At 40.6% G+C, this 19,704-nt stretch overlaps 1 protein-coding gene across 6 annotated transcripts in view; it reads right to left on the reverse strand.

Moving 5' to 3' along the window:
* slc22a18 (solute carrier family 22 member 18) overlaps positions 1–19,704 on the reverse strand; it is a 116,116-nt gene that overhangs the window by 95,856 nt on the left and 556 nt on the right. For 2 of the 6 annotated variants that reach the window (XM_060838808.1, XM_060838804.1), the window contains exon 2: positions 6,912–6,992. The exons of 1 other annotated variant lie outside the window; for it this stretch is intronic. In XM_060838808.1, the coding sequence (XP_060694791.1) occupies positions 6,912–6,916 (5 nt within the window). In that variant the 5' untranslated portion in view covers positions 6,917–6,992. Of the gene's footprint in view, positions 1–6,911; positions 6,993–19,341; positions 19,405–19,479; positions 19,506–19,704 lie in introns of those variants that run through there. 3 more of the 6 variants (XM_060838805.1, XM_060838806.1, XM_060838807.1) reach the window with 3 other exon arrangements.

Consider the following 19,704-nt stretch of genomic DNA (forward strand, 5'->3'; position numbering starts at 1 on the left):
AGGATTTGTATTGTACTGTTGGATGTTCTTTGCACTAAATGACAATCAATCGCCTGACACATGACATGCAAATAACTCTTCACTCTAAACACAATACCTTCCCTTCCTCAAAAGCAAGGCATTGGAAAAATAGTCAGTTCACGTGAGATATTTTATTGCCTTTATTTTGAACCAATTACTCTCTAGTTTCTTCCATGATATTTCTGAAACTCGGTGGCTGATAAATTGTTTTTCTTGCAAATTGGCTTAAATCTGCTGGCGAATGTCAGACCTTGTTGTAAAACATCATTGACAAGCAAAATGTAGAGACCGTAATACATTTATCTTGTTCTTTGAAAGCAACTTGAGACTTCATTGACATTTGGTTCAAGATGATACTTCATCTGTTTGTCCTCTGCAATGACATTCACTTGATCTCAATTTTGGCAATTGTATTGAAGAAGTGTGCTCCAAACCTTGCTGCACTCTTGTCAAGCTGTTTTAGAATAGCCACACTGGCATCTACCTGACATTGTGGAAAATTGCTCTGGTGTGACCTGCACATAAAATGCAGGACAAATCCAGCATGACCAATTACCAACACATCAGTCGATTCTTGATCTTCACGGAGGTGGTATAAGGTATTATCAACAGTGGTGTCAAGCAGCACTTGCTAAGTGAGAATTTGTTCACTAACACTCAGTTTTAGTTCTGCAATGGCCACTCAATTCCTGATATTATTATAGTCTTGGCTCAAACTTGAACAAAAAAAAAGCTGGATTCCAAAGGGTCGAGGCGCAAGAATGACTGCCTTAACATCAATGCTGCATTTCACCAAATATGGCATTGAGGATCCCTAGTAAAGCTGGTGTCAATGGAAATCAGAGGAAAAATCTTTGCTGGTTGGAGGCAAACCTGACAGAAAGGAAGATGGCTCTGGATGTTGGAGGTCAGTCAGCTCTGTAGGAGTTCCTCAAGGTAGTAACCTCGGCCCAGCCACCTTCAGCTGTTTAATCAATGATATTCCCGTCATCATAAGGTCAGAGATAGGGATGTTAATTGATGATTGCACACCACCATCTGCAAGTTCTTCTCCAAGCAACTTGCCATCCTGACTTGGAAATATGTCACTGCTCCCTCCATGTTGCTGGACCAAAATTATAGAATTCTCTCCCTAAAAGCATTGTGGGTTTACCTACATCAAATGGATGGTAGAATTTTAAGAAGACAGCTCACCATCCCTTCTCTAGGGCATCTATGGATGGGCAATAAATGAGGCCTGTCAGCAAAGCCCCAAACTCATGATTTTTTTTCAAAGCCACTGGCACATCAGTCTATGCTACTTCTGGAGTTTTTCTTTAATACGGAAACAAATCGAGAATCTAGTGCTACCTCTTTTGTGCCAGGCTCTATTTTGTTTAAAGTTTTAATGAGGATCTGTACCTTGGGCTATGGTTAAAGTTGTTGGTCAGTTTGCAGAGCTGGTTGATTTTTTTTTGGTAAACATTTCATCTCCCTCCTGGGTGACATCTTCAGTGTTGTGTAGCCTCTAGAGGAAGCGTGGTCATTGTGATCTGCCCTGAACTTATACGGTTTCGTCTAATGTGGCAGGTGGTTCTACTTCTGGTTTGTTCTGTACTGGTCTGTAGATGGGGTCTAGGAGAAAGTGAGGACTGCAGATGCTGGAGATCAGAGTCGAGAGCATGGTCCTGGAAAAGCACAGCAGATAAGACAGCATCTGAGGAGTAGGAGAATAGACGTTTCAGGAAGCCTCATTCCTGATGAAGGGCTTATGGCTGAAACATCAATTCTCCTGCTCCTCGGATGCTGCCTGGCCTGCTGTGCATTTCCTGCACCACACACTTGACTGTAAATGGGGTCTATTTCATTGTTTATGGAACAAGTGGATGGATACCAGACCTCCTGGAATTCCTGAGCTTGTCTTTGTTTAGCCTGTCCTAGTATTGTAACGTTGTCCCGATTGAATTAGTGTCCTTCATTGTCAGCGTGTATTGATCCGAGGGAGGACTGGTCGTGTTGTTTTGTTGCAAGCTGATGCTTACGTATTCAGGTGGTGAGTTTCCTGCCTGTTTGTCCTATATAATGTTACTCACAGTTGCTGAACGGTATTTTATATATCACATTCGTCATGCATGTTGTGGGTATGGGGTCTTTTGTCCTGGATAGTAGCTGATGAAGTGTAACTGTGGGTTTGTGTGCCGTCATTATTCTCAGAGGACGTAGAAGTCGTGTTGATAGTTCTGAAATGTTTCTATTGGAGAGTAGGGCAGTCAGTGTGTTGAGGGGCAGTGTTTGTACGTCAGGTATCAGTGGATGAAGTTGATAGGGTACCCATTATTGCCAAAGGCTTTGTATAGGTGATCCTCTTTCTTGCAGGTGCTGGGGTGTTGCAGTGTTATGGCTTGTTTAGACAGGGTCTTGACACAGCTCTGTTTGTGGATATTGAGGTGTTACTGTTGTAACTGAGGATCTGGTCTGTATGTGTAGAGTTTCTGTACATTCTGATAAGGAATTCACCGCTGTTTGTTTGTTCAATCAGTACATTGAGAATGGGAGTTGGTTTTTGGTCTCTTCTCAACATAACACACTGCAACACCCAACAACGCAACAAAGTATTTGCCAATAATAGGTACCCTATCAACTTCATCTGCTGACGCTTGGCTTACAAACAACTCTAAGAAGACACGGTGCCCCTCAACACACTGACCACCCTATCCTATATTAGAAATGTCTCAGAACTAACAACGAATCTTCTACACATTCTGGGAATAATGACAGCACACAAACCCACAGCCATAGTTAACTAGCATTTTATCCCGGACAGAAGACCCAGACCCACAACATGCAGGACGAATATGATACATAAAATACCATGCAGCAACTGCGAAAAACATTACATAGGGCAAACAGGCAGGAAACGTACCACCAGAATCCATAAGCATCAGCTTGTAACAAAATGACACGACCAGTCCTTCCTCAGATCAAAACACACTGACAAAAGGACACTAATTCAACCGGGACAACATTACGATACTGGGACAAGCTAAACAAAGACAACCTCAAGAATTCCGGAAGCCTGGTATTTATCCACTGGTTCCATAAATGAACATGTTGAAATGGACCCCATCTACAGAACAAAACCGGAAGTAGAATAACCTGCCACAACAGACAGCACCGTATAAATTCAAGGCAGATCACAACAACAGCACTTTATCCAGAGGTTACACAGCACTGAAGATGTCACCTAGGAGGGAGACGAAATATTTGCAAAAAAAAAAATCAGAGAACTGACCAACAATTTCTCTTTTGTTTATCATCTCATGCTTGACAACTTCAGATTCTCATCTGCTCCAATAATTTGCCCATCATTGGCCATTCATTCCTCTCAAAGTGGTTATGTTGATAATTTATCTGTTTCTGAACAATGTATCAAGCATTTGAATTTTTATGTGGACAATTAGGTCTTATTTATAAAACTGGTGCACTCCATACTTTCCCTCTCCTATAGAGGAATTTTTGAACTTGTATTTACACAGTATCATTAACATAATGAAACATTCCAAGGCACATCACAGCATTCAAAACAAAATATGCCGCTAATCCACATAAACACCAAAAACTTGATAAAAAAGGTATGGTTGAAGAAGTGTTTTAAAGGAGGACAGCAAGGTTGAAAGATGTTAGAGTTAGATGATAGGTATTAGAAATCCAGAGTTCGATACTTAGGCACTAAAGGCATGACCAGCAGTCCTGCAATGATCCAAACTATTTATTAATTTTCTGATAACAGTGCTCTTGCCCTGTACAATGTTCAAGTTGCTTACTAACTGAGTCAAACTGATAAATCGCTGAGTCAAGCTAGCTCAGCAGCATTTTAATATTCTTCATCGCAGTATGAGGACACCTTGTTTCATAGCCCAAGCATTTAAACATGACGTTGCTTTTCCATGGTTGGTCAAATGCAAGTGCAAGAGACACAATACATGCCCTTTCACCTTGTCCTTTGTGATTATTTGAAGCCCCAAAACAATTTTTCTAGGTGAAACAATTTACACTTTCAACTTAATATAATTTTCCAAGGTAGAGTGTCCCTACCTATGAGCCAGGAGGCCTGGGTTCAAGTCCCACCTGTTCCAGGTGTGTGTAATAACATCTCTGAACAGGTTGATTAGGAAAATAGTATAATTATTCACTGCATAGAAGGCCTAAGCTTCTAGTTGTTTGCTATTTATTCTTCCATCCCACTTTGACATCTGCCAATGGTTTTCTACATCGTTCTCATGAAGGTAATGGCAGACTTGAGGGCCATCACCTCAACTTTCAGTTAGGCACTTTATGGTCTACTCTTATGATGTTCGAGACAATTTAAATTGGATTATAATAATTCCCGCACTAATTTCCCTCAGAGCTGGTGCTAATTGTTCTGTTCTGAACCTTTACAGTTCCATTATAACTATATTTTGTTTCTTTACTTGTCCCATTAACATCTTTTTGCACACCAGATACCCTTTTGTCATTTGTTGTGCCTACCATCTATCCTATCACAGGACTTCACTTCTGTTATTTCTTACCCTCACGCACTTTTTACCCTGGTTCTTCATGTTCTTAAAATTTGATGCATTTTGAACTTATTCTAGTTCTGATTTAAAGTCATCAATCTGAAATATGAACTCCAATTCTCTTTTTACAGATGCTGCCTGATATTGAGTTTTGTCAATATTTTCTGTTTTTACTAAAACAGAACTTTTTCCAAAGGGAAAATGAAAAACAAAAGCAATACTTCTGTATAACTCTAAATATTTGACAGCAGACTCAAAGTGAATTATTTCCTATACTCCACTTTATAGCATTTATTGTTAAGTTTAGTATTAATGAGAAACATGTAAATAATTCAAAGCTTTATTATATCCTTATTGATGAACCTGTTCAACCTGATAACCTGCAGCTGTCTATTAATCAAAAGCTAAAAAAAAAATGAAAAGTTACACAGCTATTAAATGAATTGAACATTTTCAACCATTCATACTTATCCAGCCAATTAATTATAAAGTGGTAATTTAATTCATATGGGAAGTCCCACTCATTTTAAAAAAATACTGCAAATCCTTCTTTCAGACGATCAATGTTTTTGCCTTCAAGTTGAAGTCTAAGAATTCTATCATGAGGCTGTCAAAAATGAGATCCAACAAACATCTGTTGTACACCAAACTTCTAATTATATAACAGGTAATTTTAAAAAAATCTATAATATCAGGAGGAAAAAAATGGAACTTGGTAAAAGGAAATGTATTTTAAATTTTAAATAACATCCCATCATCTCCTTAGGATGTCCCAGAATCCTTTATAACCAAGAAATTACTGTACTTTGAAATGTAGTCACTGTATGTATGAATGCATGGCTACCAAGTTTCATACAGGAAGGTCCCATAAATAGCAAATAAATGAGATAATGAACTGTTTAACTGGTAAATTAAAGGAATATTGGCAGGATCATTCCCAATTTCAATTAAATAATTGTTATGAGGCAGAAACAGACAGCTGAGCCAAATTAGCTCTTCTACTGCTGTATTTGCAACACGCTAAAAGTAAAACCTGCAAAGACTCTGAAAATTGACCTCAAATGTTTCCTAAACAGACCTTTTTGAATAACAAGTCTTCGACTCCGAAAAAAAAATCAATGCTCAACATCAGTATTTCACTTAAACAAAAAAAGCTTAGCAATATATTAAACACTACAATAACTTTAGTAGAGCAAAACTAAACAACAAATTAATGTAATTGGTCTATACTATAAACCCAAAGAACTTTTATTTTCAGTCCCATTTACTCAAAACAAAACACACTTAAGGGATAAATAAAAGAAAATAACCAAACTGGCCAGATTACTTAAGTGGTTTTCATAATACATTGTTCCACAGGCATAAAGGCTGGTTTCGTAGTTGATTTTTTTTCAGCATGCCAATCAAGGTCGCTTTTACTGCTCATGCTGATAAAGCAGTAATATTTATAAACTTAGTTTTCTATTCTAAGCTTCCAAAGGCAGCTCATGGGAGGTTAGGCAGGGAGCATTCAAATCTTGATGTTGTAGCATCCACAGCCAGACTTACTCACAGAAGACACATTTCAAAACACAATTAAAATTCTGACCACTCCCTGCCAGACTGGCCATTTCCGCCATGAGATCCCAGTTACTATTCAAAATTTGTCACCTACTCAAGCAGAAGATCGTTTCCAGACTTGCTGGAACCAATTTGCGGGTTCTAACCTCATTAATAGCCAACTTCTGCTATCTGTAGGGTGTAGGTTTGCTAAGGGACCTGTTTCCATACTGTAGGGATTCTAATCATTCAACCTATCTACACCTGTCTGCAAACTCCTCAGGTTTTCCTTACAACATGCAAAGATAGACAGGAAAGTTTCATTCATGATTTTGCTCCCATCAGCATTGATGTAAACTGTAAAGTGTTGAGGTACCAACACAGATCCCTGTGAGGCTCCACTCATCATATCCTGCCAATCAGAAAAAGACCCAATTCATTCATACAGTTTCCTTCTCACCAATTTTCTATCCATGTCAACCGCTACACCATTAGATTTTACTTTTCACAATAACCTTCAATGTGGCAGTTTATCAAAAGTTTTCTGGAAATTCAGGGTTCTTTTATCCACTTCACGTGGTACTTCAAAGAAGTCCAATATAGGGATTAAACATTTTTCTCTCTCTCTCCCTCCCTTCTTGAGAACAAGATTTTGTTACTCTCCATGCTGATAGGACCTTTCCTGTAAAGTGAATTTTGGAAAATTAACACAAAAACATCCGTGATCTCAAAAGCCCCCTCTTTCAAGACCCTAAGATAAAGTCTATTTAGAAACAGAGACGTGTCAGCCTACAGCCTTATCAGTTTGCTTACCTCATGATAATGATTTCACTGGGTTATTCTCTGCCTTCCACCTTCTGATTTCCAGCTATTACTGAAATTTTTTTGCATCTGCTGTAGAGAAGCCAGAAGGAAATATTTGTTCAGTTCTTCTGTCACTCCCTTATTATTTACTTTTGACTCCCTATTCTCACTCTCTAGAGGCTCAACGTGCATGTAACTTACTCTTTTCCTTTTTAAATACCTGTAGAAAGTTTAGCCATCTGTTTTTATATTTCTAGTTGCTTCATCCCATGCACTTAATTTTTTTCTTCATTAACCAGACTCATTCTCTACATTCTCACCAATCATCTGACCTGCCACACATTGTTGCATAGTTGCATGCCTTTCCCAACCTTGGATGGTGGATTCTCCCTTATAATTTTTTCTTAATAGTAAGAATATACTTATTCTGAATACTCAGAAATATTCCCTTAAATATCTGCCGCTATGTCTCAATTGATCCATTCCCTCGACTAATATGCTAATTCACTTGCACTTCACTAGCCTAGTGGTAGTATCACTGAATTATTAATCCAGAGACCCAGTAATATTCTGGGAACCTGGGTTTGATGGTGGAATTTGAATTCAATAAAAAAAAAATCTGGAATTAAAAGTCTAATGACAATGAATTCTTGGAAAAATCCATCTGGTTCTCTCATGTCCTTTAAGGAAGGAAATTGCCATCCTTACCTGGTCTGGCCTACATGTGACTCCAGACCCACTGCAATGTGGTTGACTTAAATTGTCCTCTGGGATGGGCAATTAATACTGGCCTAGCTAGTGATGCCCTCATACAGTCAATGAATTAAAAAACAGGTGTAGAAAAACCTGTTCCCTGGTTTGCTGTAGAATGAACAGTTCATAGAAATCGTCCTGATACATTATGAATACATTTCCTCAGCCAATCTAATTTGCTCAGTACACATTTTTATTATTACTCTTTCATGGGATGTGGGTGCCACAGGCTGGGCCAGCATTAACTGGCCATCTTTAATTGCCAAGGCTGGCTTGCTAGAGGGATTTCAGAAGACAGTTAAGAGATAGTCACATTGTCATGGATCTGAAGTCACATATAGACCAGACTAGGACAGGGGAAGGACATTAGTTGATCCAGCTGGATTTTTACAACAATAATAATTGCTATGGTCACCATTATTGTGATAAGTTTTTTTTTTGACTAACTGAATTTAAGCTTAATCTCCTGCAATGGTGAAATTTGAACTTGTCTCTCCAGGTCATTAGTTTAGACTTTTAGATTATTAGTTCAGTGACATTACTGTACTAACGCTACATCTGAGATGGGAAACAAAGTAAACCTTTCTTTGTAAAGACAGAGTTTAAGCTTGTTAACAACAAGCCAGGTAGCCAAATGTCAGTTGTGGAAACACTTGCAGACAATAACCTATGAGAAAATTATTTGGAATTTGGAGAAACATGGATTAATAAAGTCAGGACAGACTTGTTAAAATTTCTTCATGTTTTACTAACTCGATCAAGTTCCTTGAGGCAAGATATAAAGCTGATAAGATTAGGATGATTAATATAAATATGACCTTCCAGAAGGCACTTAGTGTACTATTACAACAATGCAGTCACTCACATCATAAAATGGCCAGATGTTGTCCTCTGGAATTGAATTCCTGTGTTTAAAATGTAGTCTGTTCAATCATTAAAGTAGTAACTGAACTTTGATTATGTGCTTTTTAGCTGCCCTTTCATTGCAGTTGTTTGTTTTACAACTGAAGTTTTACAACTCTGAAGGCTGTCAAGTTATTTGCCAAGGAATTTGTAGATGTTATCATATTATGAGAACCATAGTCATCCAACTAGACCTTCTTCCTGCAGACAACTCAGAAAAGGTTTATTACTCTAGTCACATAACCATTCTGCTACCACACTCAGATTTTGTTCAAATGCGTATACTACTTTAAGCCCAGCATAATTACACTCACACGTATCATTTACATTTTCAGCATGTTATTTGTTATGGTTCTGAAAGAGTTAATGTTAAAGATTGAGCCTAATACAATGAGATCAGCAACCTTGCCTAAATAATCAAAGAGTCTAGCTTTTGATCCTGATAATTTAGGGATTACATATCTGATCCTGTTAGTTTTAATGTCTTACCATCTAAGGTCACTTGTACTTCTTCCTATCATGCAATAAGCTGAATCTTAAGACAAATGTCTTTCCTTGTTAAGACTCAGTACAGCATTTGGGTTTTCCTCTACCACTACTAACTGAACAGTCCTTTAGACATGAAAGAGAAAGAAGGATTTCTTTAACCAGACAGTGGGGAAAATTGTTGAAATCACTTCAAAAGAAATTGCTTAAGACAAATACCAGAGATGCATTTCAGAGAAAGAAAGATAAACATTTGAGGGAGCATGGGAAATATGGTTATTGCCCTCCACAAGTGACATTTTAGTTTAATTTAGGTAAGTTTCTATTGCCTTTCTTTTAGTTTCTGTTGACTGGCTGATTTTGTTTTTGTTGCAATGTCCCATAAGGAGTTATCTAACTCATTTAAGTTTTACTTAACAGTAGAAAGGATGGTTGCTGACAGTACTCTACCACAACCACAACCTGCCAACAGTTGGTACTGCAATGTGCAACAGGGTGATCAGCAGTAGGGATCATTGCATAAATAAAAAAAATGGTGAATAAAAAATAATTTGACACAAGAGGAAAAAATTCAGAAATCAGCTTTTCATTTAACACTTTACTGCTTCAGACAGTCAACAGCTGCTAGCCTTGAAACAGAGATGCAGTCTGAAGAACTTGGAAAGAACTGCAGCATAAAAGCATGACTGCAAGCTAAAACCTTCACATCAGATCCGGTAAGAGGCACAGGAAAGACAGTATAGGACAGGAATGGAGCAAAAAGACTAACTGCACTGCAGAGTTAGAGTCGTTGGTCCAATTCAAGGTTTTGCTGTAAAGCAGCCAGTTGGGAATTCCAGGAATGAAAGTAAAGGCCTCTGTATGGAAGGGGGAAAAGTACCTTAAATTGTACAAAAGACTGGGAAGTATAGAAGGTAAAGAGGAGCACTTACTGCTTGCAATAGGTGACAATGCCACAGTGAGCACACTCCATGGGGCACAGCTACAGTAATAAGTCAATGGCCATTAAACAAATTCATACTGAAACTGTATCACTGGGAACATTGTGGAGCAGATCAATAACATCAAAAGGGCAACTGAAAAAAAAGAGTCTGACAGAAGTTAGTAATAATTTTAAGAATAATAGGACTTCAGTTAGCTTAGTTGACTGGATGGTTGGTTTGCAATACAGAGTGATGCCAACAGGATGGGTTCAGTTCATACACTGGCTGAGGTTACCATGAAGGACCTAGCTCCTCAACCTCTCGCTTGCCAGAGGCCTGGTATCCCACAGATTAAACCAGCGTCAGTTATCTCTCTAATGAAAGAGCAGCCTCTGTTCAGGTAGGACTGTTGAGAATTTATCTTCTAAAGATAGATAATTTAAAGCTATTTTGGTATGAAGATCTATTATGACTGCAGCCAAAGAATTTCATTTTGATAAAGAAAGAATGTGTTTTATATTTTAGTTTGTTAGAAGGTGGGAAAATGCTCATTTTGTTTGTGAAGCTAGAAAACTTCAACTGGGCTGCAAAAACCGAAAAATATTCTCTGTTGCTGGTTACCTGTTTTCTATGGGCAAATCAGAATGTGAAAGAGGCCGTGAAACCCTCAAAGTCATATAGGAATACAGTATTGCTACTTAGAATTTAAAAATGAAAAGCAGTGACATAATACAGATTTGTCATAATGTAATACTTAAAGCTTTATTAGAAAAGAATACAGCATTACCTTAAGAGAATTTAAAAGCTCATAAGCAAGGACAAGAATGCAACTTCGCAATAATGGAATTTAAAAGCTTGAGGAAAATTTAATCTAAGAGAGCTAAAAACAGCATTAAGATGATGCAAGGTTCCATGTTAGCAGATCACAAACAGTATTAGATAAAGCAAATTTAAAACAACTTTCCACAAAGTAATGAAAGGTTCAATCACATTTCCTATAGAAACGCTGTTCTGTGTAATGTGCAAATATGTGATTTTACATCCAGACGTGTCACTTTTTGATATAACTGTTCCTGTAATTCAGCATACAGAAAACTCTAATTTCACTGCTGATGGAAGTGTTCAAACAAAAACATGTAAATAGCAATTTAATTGCCAGTCATTTCAAAAAAGCTAATGGAGTAGAACCCAAAGAAGGCTAAAACAGATGGTAAAGGGGAAAACTAGTGAGAAATGTTAAAAAGTAACAATTGCTTCTTTAAATATATAAAAAAGGAGGAGAGAGGTCAAAGTAAACATAGCCCCCCTAGAAAGTGAATCTGGGGAATCACTATGCGAAAGTAAGAAAAATGGCAGAGGAGTTAAACGGGCATTTTGCATCAGTCTTTACCGTGAAAGGCACTTTGAGCATCCTGTTAATACTAAAAAAAACACAGGGGAGCAATCAAGTACCATCACCAACACTGGAGAAATAGTATTAGACAAACTAATGGGACTAAAGGCAGACAAGTCTCCTGGTCCTGATGGCTTCCATCCTAGGATCCTAAAAGAGGTAGCTACAGAGACAGTGAATGCATTGGTTTTAATTCCCCAAAATCCTTGGATTCTGGAAAAGTATCAAATGGTTGAAAAACTGCCAATGTGACACCTTTATTCAAAAATTATAACAGTTCAGGACTACCTGAAAAGCATAAGTGCACAAGGGAAAGTTTAGTGTAAGGCAGGTGTGGGAGTGGGAGTGGGTGTAGGAAAACTAGAGGTGCGTTACCACATCATTTACATCACAATGGTGAACTGTGATTTGAGAAATTGCATAAGGAATAAAAGAAAATATGATATTGATGCTTCAATAACACCATTGGCTAGGGACTCAGTGATGGATGCTTTAATTATCCCTAGTCTCTTCCATGGGGGTCATCACACACACAAATATGTCCATCTCTATTGTTTTTTCTGCCATTGCTGTCTATCAGGGTCATCATTCTCTGCAAGAGCGAAGAAAGTGTTTGGGTAACATGTTTTTCATAGCTGACAATATACAAGAGCAGAGGTTTGGATGCATTGTGATGACAGGAAACATATGAATGCTGACTGTTAGGCATTGTCAATAACTATGTGATTATAGCATTCTGCATTGAGTAGGGAGAGAGTTTACCAGTACTATTAATTGGATATGGCATTTGAAGATGCATTGTTGTTAAAGGTCCAGTTCCAATTGCCTTGAAGGTGTGTCATAGTATTTCTGAACAGTTTGATGAAAATATTTATGCCCCCAATACCTTGGTGTCAAACCCTTGACATTGACTTTCATTACAAAAACAGAAAATACTGAAGAAACTCAGCATTTGTGGAGAGAAAAAAAAAGTTAATGTGACCATCATCACATCTGTTTTCAGTCTCTGTTTGCAGGGTTACCTCAATATCTCACCTAATCGAATTCAAGTACCATATTTGAAAACACAATCTCTCTCTCTCTACTGTTATGCAATTACTAAGCTTTCTTTCTACATCTCAGATTCTTCTCTGCTAATTGAATGGGTTGCCATAGCACCAATTCAAGAAGAGTTGATGGGCTTTATGATACACAGGCTAGCTTTAAAGTGCTGGCCTTGCATGAACTTGGGAATCCTTCTGCGAATGTAACTCCTGAGAAGTATATTTAATGCTAGACTGCACGGTATTGTCATGGAAATGGATTTGTGTCATGGAGAAGCATAAAGGTTGTCTGCTACCTGAATTATTTTCATCAGGTGCGATTTAATACCCATTACCAGGCCTCAATTTCTTTTTAAGCTTATGAACTTTAAAACGAAAAAGGAAGTTTATGATAAGGTTTCTAATTCAACAGAGAACTAACCTGAATATAAAAAGTACAGAGGTAAACTGGAATAAAAAATAAGAAGGGTCAGGAAAGTATGTGATAGATTAGCATGTAACATATACATCAAGTAACATAAGAGCAGTCAGAGAATTTTAGTTATAAACCCAACAATCTTATTGTGGAGACAGTGGCCATGGTAGAGAAACTAAATGGAATACTTAGCACTGGTCATCACAAATAATATTATTGATGTAACAAAAGGTGGAAGTAGTGGAAAAGTAGATAAGAGAGGTACTAAAAGATTGGCATTGCTCAAAAGTAAAAAAATCATCATGGTGGTGAACAACAGAAATAGCTGGGAAACTCAGTAGGTCAGGTAGCATCTATGGAGAAAAAGCACAGTCAACTTTTCAAGTCCAAGTGATCTTCTTTAGAAGAAATTGGTCTGATTAAAGGGTCATTGAAACCTGTGTTCTCCCTGCAGATGCTGACAGATCGGGGTTTCTCCAGTTAGTTTGTTTTTTTGTTTCAGAAAAGTTGCTGGAAAAGCTCAGTAGGTCTGGCAGCATCTGTGAAGAGAATTCAGAGTTGATGTTTCAAGTCTGGTGAGCCCAGAGAGAAAGAAGAACAGTTGGACAGACATTGGAGCGGGTAACGATCTATCTAGGAGGGTGAATAGCTGTTAATGGAGTCGATTGGTGGCTAACAATAGGCAGCGTGTAATGGCACACGCTGTGATAACAAGGCCTGGTGTGAGGGAGTGTGGGGCAAAGACACGGGAAGAGTTCAGGCTGTAAAGTTATTGAATTCAATGTTGAGTCTAGAGGACAGAATATGAGATGTTGTTCTGCCAGCTTGCGCTAAGCTTAACTGGAACACTGCAGCAAGCTTAAGGCAGATGTTGGCCAGGGAATCAGGTGGTATGTTAGAGTGGCAGACAACTGGAAGCTCAGGCTCTTTTTTGCAGACAGAATGTAGGTGTTCCGTGAAGCAGTCACCCAGTCTACACTTTGTTTCACCAATGTAGAGGAGACCACATTGTGAGCACAGATTGCAGTAGACTAGATTGTGTGAAGTGCAGGTAAATTGCTGCTTCACCTGGAAGGTATGATTGAGCACTTGGATACTGAGGAGGGGGATAGGTAAATGGGCAGATGTTACAACTTTGGCGGTTGCAGGGGAAGGTGCTGTGGGGGTTGCTGGAAGTGAAGGATAGGCATCCTGGTGGGAACAATGCCTGCGCAAGGTGGACAAGGGAGGGCAGGGGAATATGTGTATGATGGTGGTGGTATCTCATGGGAGGTGGCAGGAATGGTAGCTAATGATCTACTAGATGTGGTTGCTGATAGGTAAAGAAACGCAAAAGGGAACCCAAGTGTGGGAGATGGGTCAAACCAGGTTGAAAGCCCTATTCACACAGCTTTTCCAGCAACTTCGGTTTTTGTTTCCTCATTAGACAAATGGTCCTGGGGAATTCTCGGTTGAGGAAGAAGGTTGAAATTTCAGAGGCTCTGTCAAAGTTTACCTCATCGAAACATATGCAACGGAGACAGACGCAGTGGGAGAATGGAATGGAGTCTTTATAGGAAGTAGGGTGAAGGACGCATTGTCCAGGTAGCTGGGGGAGTCAGTGAGTTTATAATGGATATTAGTGGCCAGTTTATCCCCTGAAATGGAAACAGGAATATCAAGAAAAGAAAGGGAGGAGTCAGAGATAGACTAGGTGAAATTGGATGCGACGTCGATGAACTTTGGATTCCAGACGAGAGTGGGAAGTAGCACTGATGCTATCATTGAAATATCAGAGAAACAGCTGAGTGGACCCTGATAGGACTGGAACAAGGAATGTGCTACATATCCCACAAAGAAGTGGGCATACCTGGGGCACAAATATTCCCCCACGGCCACCTCCCTGACCTGAAGAAAATGATAGTAGTTAAATGAGGTTGTTCAGAGTGAGGTCAAGCTTGAAAGGTGGGGAAGGTCCTTGCTTTTGCTCGAGGAAGAGGCGAAGAGCCCTGAGACCATTCTGATGGGAGATGGATGTGTGAAGGGATTGCATGTCCATAGTAAAGAGAAGGTGGTTCGAACTTGCAAACTGGAAATTCCAAAACTGACATAAAAAGTCAGATGATTCACGGATGTAAGTGGGCAGGGACTGGACTAGGGGAGAAAAGACTGAGTCAAGGTAGGAAAAAAGAGGTAGGCTTGCTGCAGTGTTCCAGTTAAGCTTAGCGCAAACTAGAAGGAAACCACCACATTTTCTACTTGGGGCCCTTCAGCCTTCTGGACTCAATATAGAGTTCAATAATTTTAGGGCCAGAACTCTCCCATGTCCTAACCAGACACACCAGGCCTTGTTTTCACTGTCTGCCATTACACATTATCTATTGTTAGTCACTATAACAGTCTCCATTAACAGCTAATCACTCTCCTAGCCAGATCGTTATCCACTCCCTTGTCTGCCCAGAAGTTCTTTCCCTTTAGACTCTATCCCCACCTATTGTTTACTGCTTACACCACCTCCGCCCCCCACCCCACCGCCCCCACCCCCACCCACCCTGTAACTTCTGCATGTAAAGTGGATATTTCCCTAGCTACCATCAGTTTTGAGGAAGAGTCAACAGATCAGAAACGTCAACTCTGATTTCTCTTCACAGATGCTGCCAGCTCTGCTGAGCTTTTCCAGCAATTTCTGTTTTTGTTTCGAATTTACAGCATCCTCATTTCTTTCGGGTTTTATTTTGTTTAATAAGGAAATGTGGGTTGGCTAAGCTTTTATCCAATGGGGTTTCAGACCAAGAGGGAACTTGATTAAAACATACAAGATCCTGAAAGGTCTTGACAGAGTAGATGAACAGATGTCTCCTTTTATGGGGGAATCCACAACTAGAAGTCACTGTTTAAATGTAAGAGATCGGCTATTTAAAACTGAGATGAAGCTTCTTTTCAGAGGCATGAATCTTCGGAGAGGCAATGAACACAGAGTCCTTAAATATTTTTAAGCCAGAGGTAGATAGATTCTTGTTAAGCAAGAAGGTGAAAGACTGTTAGGGATAGGCTGGAAATGTGGATTTAAGATTACATCAGATCAGCTATGATCTTTTTCTATGGTAGAGCTAGCTTAAGAAGCTGAATGGGCTACTCATGCTCCTGTGTATAGCCCAGGCAACCTGATGCCTCGCGGAAAAACACTTCATCTTCCTCCTTGGGTCTTCCAACCACATGGTATCAATGTCGACTACACCAGTTTCCTCACATCTCCTCCCCGCTCCTCATCCCAGATCTAACCCTCCAACTTGGCACCATCCTCTTGAACTATCCCACCTGTCCATCTTCCTTCCCAACTATCTGCTGCACCCACCCCTCCATTTATCACCATCAAACCTATCTGCATTTACCTAATGCCTTCCCAGCTATCTTACCCCCACCTCCTATTTATCTCACAGCTTTCTTCCCCCGCCCACATTCCTGGTGAAGGGCTTGTGCCCGAAACATTAATTCTTCTGCTCCTCGCATGCTGTCTGACCTGCTGTGCTTTTCCAGCTCCACATTTTGAAACTGAAAGAAACAGGATAGAACTTTCAGAGGTTCTCACCAGAATATTCCAATTCTCCTTAGATGTAGAGAAGGTGCCAGAAGACTGGAGTGTTAAAAAAAATTTACATAATTTGTCAAAACATGAGAAGGGAATAGGCCTGCAACGTGAGGGCTCAACAGCTTAACATTATAAGTTTCTATATTGCCAATAACATAAATCTCAGAAATGACTGCAAAATTTTCAAGGAGAACGTGGCAATTGGCAAAAGAACCAAAGAAGGAACTAAGGAAACAAAGAAATTGCTGGACAAACTCAGCATGTCTGGCAGCATCTATGGATAGAAAAAAAATGTGGCGAGAAAACCTACTGAATTTGTTCAGCAATTCGTTTTTGTTTCAGCATCTGCAGATTTTTAAAAAAATTGTGTCACTGAAGGAAGTTCTTTTTAACCAAGTTAACAATTGTCATTGAAAATAGAAAGTGCTGGAGATCACAGCAAGTCAGGCAGCATCCATGGCGACAAGGAGATAGTGAAAATTCCAGGTGCTGGAGAGTCAGAGTCGATAAAGTGTAGCATTAGACAATGCACAGCATGTCAGGCAACATCCGAGGAGCAGGAGAGTCAACATTTCTGCAGGACTCTTCTTCAAGATTGGGGAGGGGGGGGGAAGGGGGCTGTGAAATAAATAGGGGAGTGGAGGTGTGACTAGTGAAAAGGAAGGTGGGATTACAATAGGTAGATGCAAGTAGAAGGTGATTGTAAGAGGTTGGTGGCAATGGTGGAGCAGATAGATGGGAAGGAAGATGGACAGGTGGGTCAGGTCAGGAGGGCGGTGGTGGGGAGATTTGGAAACTGGTGAATTCAATGTTGAGGTTGTGTGTTGTAGGCTCCCAAGGCGGAGGATTACGTGTTCTTCCTCCAGTTTGTGGGTTGCCTTGTTTAGGTGGTGGAGGCCCACAATGGACAGGTCATTTGGATGCAGGAAGAAGAGTTGAAATGGTTGGCCACCAGTAGGTGGGGGTTTGACGGAGCTGTTGAAGCATGTGTTCCCTGAACCATTCTGAGAGTTTGTACTTGGTCTCTCCAATGTGGAGGAGACCACATAAGAAAATGAATAATGCAGTAAATGAAGTTTGAGGATATGCAAGTAAACTTCTGCCAGATTTGAATAATCCCTTGGGGCCTTGGAAGGACTTGAAGGGGTAGGGGTGGGCGCAGGTTTTACACCTCTTGCAGCAGCTGGGGAAGCCACAGGTGTGGAGAGGGGTTTGGTGTGGAACGTGGACCTAAGGAGGGAGTCGTGGTTGGAACAGTCCCTATGGAATGCAGGTAGGGGTGGGGAGGGAAATAGTTTGTGGTGTGGACTGACTTTAGGTGGTAAAAATGGCAGAGGATGATGCATTGGATTTGGAGAGAAGTGGAGTTCGAGGGCCGAGGGAAATGGAGGAGACATGATTGAGGACATTGTGATCATGGGGGAGGAAAAATTGCAGTCCTTGAAGGATAGGACATCTGGGATATCCTGCAATGGAATTCCTTGTCCTGGGAGCAAATATAGCAGAGGCAAAGAAACTGGAAGTAGGGGGATCTCATTTTTACAGGAGAGGGGATGGGAGGAGGTGTAGTCAAGGTAGCTGTGGATGTCAGTGGGTTTGAAATAGATGTTAGTGTTGAGTCTGTCACCAGAGACGAATGGTCAGGAAGGGAGGGAGGTGTCGCAGATGGTCCAGGTGAATTTGAGATCAGGGTGGAAGGTGTTGGTGTATGTGTTCAAGCCTTTCACCACCTAGTCAGTCTGCATCACTAAAACTATTTCCCTCTCCACCCCTACCTGCATTCCATAGGGACTGTTCTCTCCACGACTCCCTCCTTCAGTCCACGCTCATGGCCAAACCCCTCTCCACACCTGGCAGCTTCCCCAGCTACTGCAAGAGGTGTAACACCTGCACCCACACCTACCCACTCATGTCCATCCAAGGCTCCAAAGGATTACTGTTCTCTATGTGGTCTCCTCCAACTGTTCAACTCCATGGGAGCACAAGGCAGCGCCAATGTAGTCAACAATGTAGCAGAGGAAAAGATGGGGAACGGTGCTTTGGAAGAGGGATTGGTCTAAGTATTCTACAAAGAGGCAGGCATAGCTGGGATCCATGCAGATACCCATAGCCTCCCCCCGTTTGTAGAAAATGGGAGAATTCAAAAAGAGAAATTGTTAAGGGTGAGAACCAGTTGCGCAAATCAAATCTAAGTTGTGGTGGAGGAGGACTGGCTGGGTCAGTGGGAGAGGAACAAACAGAGGGCTTTTTGGCCTTCTTCACAGGTGATACAGGTGTAGATGGACTGACGTCCATGGCTAAGATGAGGTTTTGGGGACCAAAGAGTCGAAAAGTCATGGGAGGTACAGAGAGCGGACTATGTCTCAAACGAATGTGGGGAGTTCCTGGACCAAGGGGGAACGGGACAAATTTGAGATAAGCAGCGATGAATTCAATGGGGCAGGAGCAGACAGAGACAATTAGTCAACCGGAGCAGTCAGGTTTGTGGATATGAGGTTGGAGGCTGTGGATGGGAGATAACCTGAGGTGATAAGGTTGTGAATGGTCAAGGAGGTGATGGCTTGGTCATGAGATGTGGGGTTGTGGTTGTGGGGGTAGTAGGAGGTGGTGTCAGCAAGTTGGCATCTGGCCTCCGCAATAAAAAGGTCAGTGCATCATACTGCCATCTTGCCTGCCTTGTCAGTTCCATTCATGGTGAGAAATTAACTCAAAACATCAAATCTCCTGCTACTTGGATGCTGCCTGACCGGCTGTACTTTTCCAGCACCACACTCTTCGACTCTAGTCTCCAACACCTGCATTCCTCACTTCCTCCGCTGTGATCTCCAGCATTGTTTTTTTGCTTCTAGGATACAGATTCCAGCAGCTGCAGTAATTTGCCCACACGTTGTGTAACGATTGCTACGATCTGGAATAGCCCGTTTGGAATAATGTGTAGATTCAATGAGAACTTACAAGTTGCAGTTATGGGAAGAGAGGAAACTTATCTGCGATAAGAAAAATAGCAGATGAGAGGGTTCAGTTGGAAAGTTGCTTCCAAGAGACAGTTCAAACATCCTGGTTCGTCAACACCATTATGTAACTTTCGATCACCTCTAGATGCATGACAAACTCTGCGTTACTTCCTCTTCGCGAGTGTCCAGGTTTAAGAAGTTAGGTTTTAAGTCCTTTGCAGCTTAGACAGTCCGTTGAATCATGGAACATTTAGAAGTGAAAGTTTGAAAATGAAAGCACGCAAAAGGCAATTCTCGTGTGACATGACTCAGCAGACTCTTAAAAAAACGCCAACTCCGAGCATTGCGCAAACCGGGGGCACTG

The sequence above is a fragment of the Hemiscyllium ocellatum genome, chromosome 18 (assembly GCF_020745735.1).
Source record: "Hemiscyllium ocellatum isolate sHemOce1 chromosome 18, sHemOce1.pat.X.cur, whole genome shotgun sequence".
Classification (NCBI taxonomy): domain Eukaryota; kingdom Metazoa; phylum Chordata; class Chondrichthyes; order Orectolobiformes; family Hemiscylliidae; genus Hemiscyllium; species Hemiscyllium ocellatum.